Genomic DNA, 5,807 nt, shown 5'->3' on the forward strand with positions numbered 1-5,807 from the left:
TACTTCACACAACAAACCAAACAGCGACACTCTGTGGACATACCAAGGCTTTCATTTGATTTAAAGGACCAGCAGTGTGGACAATTTAGAAGCCTTTAGCGGTGAGGTTGCAGATTGCAACAACTGAATACGCATTTGCATGCAATTTTAGTAGACCGTCTTCTGAACTGAACTGTCGTTTTTCGACAGTAGACTCATGTCATAACATCTGCCGTATCCTAGTGTAATTGCATTCTGTCTTTTTAAGCGCCACTGTGGTCCTTACGAATTCTCGTGACGTTTTCCATCGAAGTCAAGGATAAGTGGTAAGGAAAGGATAAATGAGGTATTGGAGCCATGTTGATCATTCTTTTTTTTCCGACGATTGATATCAATATGTAAATGAGTGGAAAATGTATTTACCTTTGTACTTCCTCATACTCATCTGTTGCAATTCCAGTAAACAAATTGCAGATATCAGTGTGGTATGTCTACAACACAGTTATTTACAACATATGCCATCATCAAATACTGATAGGGTATGTGGGTTCTAATAACTGTAACCTCGGACCGGACAGACTTGATCTAAAGTCTGATTCGTGACAACATTGTAACTGTTATGTTTCCAATAACAAATATCTTTGAATCAAACCTAGCCCTATATCATAGAGTAAAGGCCTTGCACATTTCCTATCGTATGGCTTCCTTTTACTCCAAACGTTAACCCATTGTTATTCAGGTTAAATAATGAATAATAATGATATAATAATTAATAATATTTTTGTAATCAAATGGTATTCCCAATAAAATGTGTTATTTGTGATTGTGTGCCTGGTTGTGTCATCTATTTGTGAACAAGACCAAGTATTTCTGGAAAGAATTAAAATAAGTTTCGTATTTTGTGTATTCTGTTTAATAATTAAATAATTGTATTCATCATTTTTCAACATTTACAGACTTTTGCAATATTCACATGTTCTTAATCATAGTTTTGCCGCTCTTTAGCAAAGGTATATGATACAGATTACATCAAATGTAATACAATACAATAACCTCATATTAACCTCCAAAAAAGAAAATCACAAAACATTCAAAAACCAGAAATATCAGGGTCATTACAATGCCAGATTATTAAGTGATTTTACTAGTACATGTGTTGACATGCATGAACAACTCAGAGAATATGCATCAATGATATATACACATTGACTATTAGTGCTATTATTAGCAATAGCATTATTATTAGCAGAACTAATTGAACATTATAAATAGAGGATTCAATGCTGTTTTGAGGAAGGCTGGCTGATGATTTGTGTGTGTGTGTGTGTGTGTGTGTGTGTGTGTGTGTGTGTGTGTGTGTCTGTGTATGTGTGTGTGTGTGTGTGTGTGTGTGTGTGTGTGTGTGTGTGTGTGTGTGTGTGTGTGTGTGTGTGTGTGTGTGTGTGCGTGTCTGTGAGTGTGTGTGAGGGAGGGGAAGTTGATCAGCGCTCGGCCTTCTTCATCCAGCGGCCCATGAGGCAGGCGAACACGGTGAGAACCATCTTGGTCTTGACCTCCACAAGGTCGTCGGGAAGCGCATAGACCCTCGCACCGATTTTACGGGCCATGGAGATGGCATACCTGAGAATGGTTGGGAGGAGAGATACAGTGAGAGAGGAAGGGGTTGGTAAATGGACAATGGCAGACATGAAAGAGGTTAGGGGTAGAGAGAGAGTGAATTAACAGTGATAAGATAGAAAAACTGGGAGGCCGGCAGGTAGACAGACAGACAGATAATAAGACAGTGAGACAGACAGCAAGACAGTTTTACTTGGCATTGTTGAATTTGTCCGTTTCACTGAGAACTCCCTTCTCTGCTCTCTTGATCATCTCCTGCTTGACGGCACTGGGAACAATGGTGTCGATAAGGTCCAGCACTGGTAGACTGGTACTAATCAGCTTGTCCTGTCACATAAACACACGTGCGCATGCAGAGATAAGACACCCACACATACATAGAGTCAACACACACACACACACAATCATATACACACATTAATATAGAATAAAACGCAAATGTCCTTATTTCTTCCTTTCTCTAGTCCCCCTTTTCTTTAATTTTCCATTTTTGTTCTTCTCTCTTTTATGCATGCATACAACTATTACTATATCATACATTCTCTCTCTCTCTCTCTCTCTCTCTCTCTCTCTCTCTCTCTCTTCTTCCCACAATACACACACACACACACACACACACACACACACACACACACACACACACACACACACACACACACACACACACACACACACACACACACACACACACACACACACACACATGTTACTATAATCATACATTGAAGCTGGTGATCTGTGTGTTCTTGCGTCCTTGGGTCAACGTCGTGTTCACCCAGTTGAGGATGATCTGATCCCCGATCTTCTGTCCTTCGCCAAGGTCTGAGAGGACCATCACTGTGTACCTGGAGAACCAGAGAGTACCCAAAACACCCAAAACATTGAGTACTGAGTATATACCACCTCAGCTGCCAGAGCAGTGTAGTGTGTATGAACCTCCTCATTGGCTGCCAGAGCAGTGTAATGTGTATGTACCATCTCATTGGCTGCCAGAGCAGTGTAGTGTGTATGAACCTCCTCATTGGCTGCCAGAGCAGTGTAGTGTGTATGAACCTCCTCATTGGCTGCCAGAGCAGTGTAATGTGTATGTACCATCTCATTGGCTGCCAGAGCAGTGTAGTGTGTATGAACCTCCTCATTGGCTGCCAGAGCAGTGTAGTGTGTATGAACCTCCTCATTGGCTGCCAGAGCAGTGTAATGTGTATGTACCATCTCATTGGCTGCCAGAGCAGTGTAGTGTGTATGTACCATCTCATTGGCTGCCAGAGCAGTGTAGTGTGTATGTACCTCCTCATCAGCTGCCAGAGCAGTGTAGTGTGTATGTACCTCCTCATCAGCTGCCAGAGCAGTGTAGTGTGTATGTACCTCCTCATCAGCTGCCAGAGCAGTGCCAGGGTGTGCAAGGAACTGCCCTCGTTCAGGTTCACTCCTCCAACACCGACCAATGAGAATTGAGCTGCCTCCTTTCCCAGCTCCACCGCGTAGTTACAGTTCTCCAGCTTTTGAATGTAAAATAAAATAGAATGACAGAGTTACATCAATAATCGACAAATTTGTGACGTATTTATATTTGAGAAATATATGTTTTCTTGATTTAAGCCGCAATGTGTATTACAAATAGCTCGTAAATTGAAATAACTGGAGAAAAAAAAACAATCGCTGAAATCATCAGCGATTGTTCTATAACTGATATATTCTCCCCGCCAAAAAAGGCTGACCTCTTTCTTATTTACAAGAATCCAACTTGTCACTTCCTTAACCCCTTCCACTCACGCCACCCAGACAGCAAACTACACTGGGAGAGTCTGTTTGTGTAGCACAGTGGCACAGCCAGTTAGAGCCGACAAAAAAAGGATTAATGAGTACTTTATTAATCCAGGACTACACACACAGGCTCACACATACATGAACGTAAGAACCTTGGACTTTAACAGGTTAATATGTCTAACGTGACATGTTTAGGTGTATTTCTGATAGTTGTATCGCGTTACCTTCTTCATGTTAGCCCCTAAAACAGGGTATGGAGATGGGTTAACCTTCTTCCAGTCAACAGATACGTTCATCTTCTCAAAGAGCTGGAAAATCACCAGGCTGTCACGCAGATCACTGTAACACACACACACACACACACACACACACACACACACACACACACACACACACACACACACACACACACACACACACACACACACACACACACACACACACACACACACAGTATAGCTCCAGCTCCCAGGTATTCTCAAAATGTATTGGTGTTTGAAAAGTCGTATTTCGCATATATTTCGTGGTAGAATATATGCATTCTGTTTTGAGCACGAGCACCTGTAAAACTGCTGACAGATTTGGTTCATTGTTAATACGTATGACAATAAATACCATGATTATTAGTAATATAAGGGTTGATCCAAACTCCAAACAGATAACATCAATTTTCGGGAATAGATAAAAGTGTACTTTGTAATGAGTCATTCATAGATAATGAGCATTTAAAGAGATGATGTTGATATTGATAAACCAAAGGACCGGTTATGTACCAGTTCAGGTCATAATGTATAGAGATCATTATATATGGCTAAATCATAGATTGTATCCGAGTACAGACGATAATAGGAGAATATGATAGTTATAAGCCATAGATTGTGTACCAGTACAGGTGATAATATACAAAGTTCATATGATTGTGATGTTCCCTAGGTTGTGTAGAGGTGATCCTTTATATTGCTATGTTGAGTTCAATAAACCGAAGGTTGAGTAGAGGTTATCCTTTATCTCGATAGTGTCTAGATTAATAAACCCTAGGCTGTGTACCTGTACAGATGATGGACGTAGGGCGCTACACCCAATGAGTTCATCCAGTTCCTGAAGGTTTTCTCCTCCCTGGATTCAGCTGGAGAAATAAAAGGAAACCAAGCAGAAACCAAACAAGATAATGTTATAGACAATTTTTTGTCGTTTATCTAATCATCTTTCAAGTGCCATACTACGGACACTAAAGATTGAAATAATACAGGGAGCTTTTCGTGTTAACTCACACCTTTATGGAGGTGCCAATCTGTGGTGATCATTAAGCCATCACTTGCATAACAAAGAGTGTAGGTTTGATTGATTCGTTTTTTTACGTGAATATGCAATAGCAGTGCCTATTCCCACGGCCATGTCTAGCTGTGTCTGTATCTTAATGTGCGCTTGTTTCCATCTCTATCTGTTTTAGTGCTGTGTTAGTGTTAGTCCATTTATTTCTGTATTTTCTGCGGCCCTTTGTCTATGTGAACATGGGAGAAGCGGGCTCACCCTCTATGTGCATGTTGGGGTCCACGTTGTTGTTGGGCAGCGAGGGGTGCATGTGATACAGGTTGGCCACGAAGGCCAGGTTCAGCTTGCTGTTCCCGGAGGTGACGTCGTGAGGGGACACAAACTGCCTGCATTCCATCCTGGCCGCCTGCTTGAGCATGAGCTCTGCCCTCTGGTTAAGGTCTCGCTCCTGTATGATATTCATGAAGTTACTACTAGTGCAACGAGTAGTAGTAGAATTAGAACTAGGACTGCTGCAAAATGAACTCTGCCCTCCGGATCAGGTCAGGTTGGACGTTTATAATCCATAATCATAATGATTTTATTACTAGTACTACCACTATAAATAGTAGTATTAGTTCATTGCTGCAGTATACGTATGCTCCGTCATCCTGTCCAAATCATTCTCCTGTCAAACATCCCCGTTTATCACTTATAATTCCTAAAACAGTGATAGACCTGTTAGCACAATAAGCACTGGTACTTCTACCACAATAATTACTACTACTATTACTACTACTACTTATGCTGGTGCTACGACTGCTTCGATATTATTGGAAAGTATTATTGGTATTATTTCTTTTTAAATTTACAGCATTATTACAAAGTGCATACAATCCTCGCAAGAGTGGGAATCACCCTTGCGGTGTTAATCTCCCCACTCTAGCAGTTGAGCTAGACCACTCGATCACAGGTCCCCTCGTCTTCTCCGTTGTGGAGGAAATGTTCACTGAGATGCAATGAAAGACTCACGCGGAGACCACTCATGTCAATGATCACCGCCAGCTCATCCTCTCGCTCTCCTTTAGGGGAGATCTGGTCCAACAGGTAGAAATAGGCCCTGGAGTCCTGCAGAGGTACGCAAGGGTGAATTGGTCAATGTCAAAACAGGTTTGTGAGTGGGTTTGTGTTTC

The 5,807-nt window shown here is 41.5% G+C and overlaps 1 protein-coding gene across 1 annotated transcript in view; it reads right to left on the minus strand.

Annotated features, from left to right (window-relative positions):
* Positions 1–1,316: 1,316 nt before the first annotated feature.
* Positions 1,317–5,807, minus strand: part of pls1 (plastin 1 (I isoform)) — a 10,366-nt gene continuing 5,875 nt past the window's right edge. Inside the window, exons 9-16 of the mRNA XM_060052624.1 lie at positions 5,647–5,742; positions 4,894–5,083; positions 4,411–4,489; positions 3,588–3,702; positions 2,962–3,095; positions 2,318–2,441; positions 1,790–1,923; positions 1,317–1,599 (exon numbers count right to left, since the gene is read on the minus strand). Of these exons, the coding sequence (XP_059908607.1) occupies positions 1,461–1,599; positions 1,790–1,923; positions 2,318–2,441; positions 2,962–3,095; positions 3,588–3,702; positions 4,411–4,489; positions 4,894–5,083; positions 5,647–5,742 (1,011 nt within the window). The 3' untranslated portion in view covers positions 1,317–1,460. The remainder of the gene's footprint in view (positions 1,600–1,789; positions 1,924–2,317; positions 2,442–2,961; positions 3,096–3,587; positions 3,703–4,410; positions 4,490–4,893; positions 5,084–5,646; positions 5,743–5,807) is intronic.

This window comes from Gadus macrocephalus, chromosome 5 (assembly GCF_031168955.1).
Source record: "Gadus macrocephalus chromosome 5, ASM3116895v1".
In the NCBI taxonomy this organism is placed as follows: domain Eukaryota; kingdom Metazoa; phylum Chordata; class Actinopteri; order Gadiformes; family Gadidae; genus Gadus; species Gadus macrocephalus.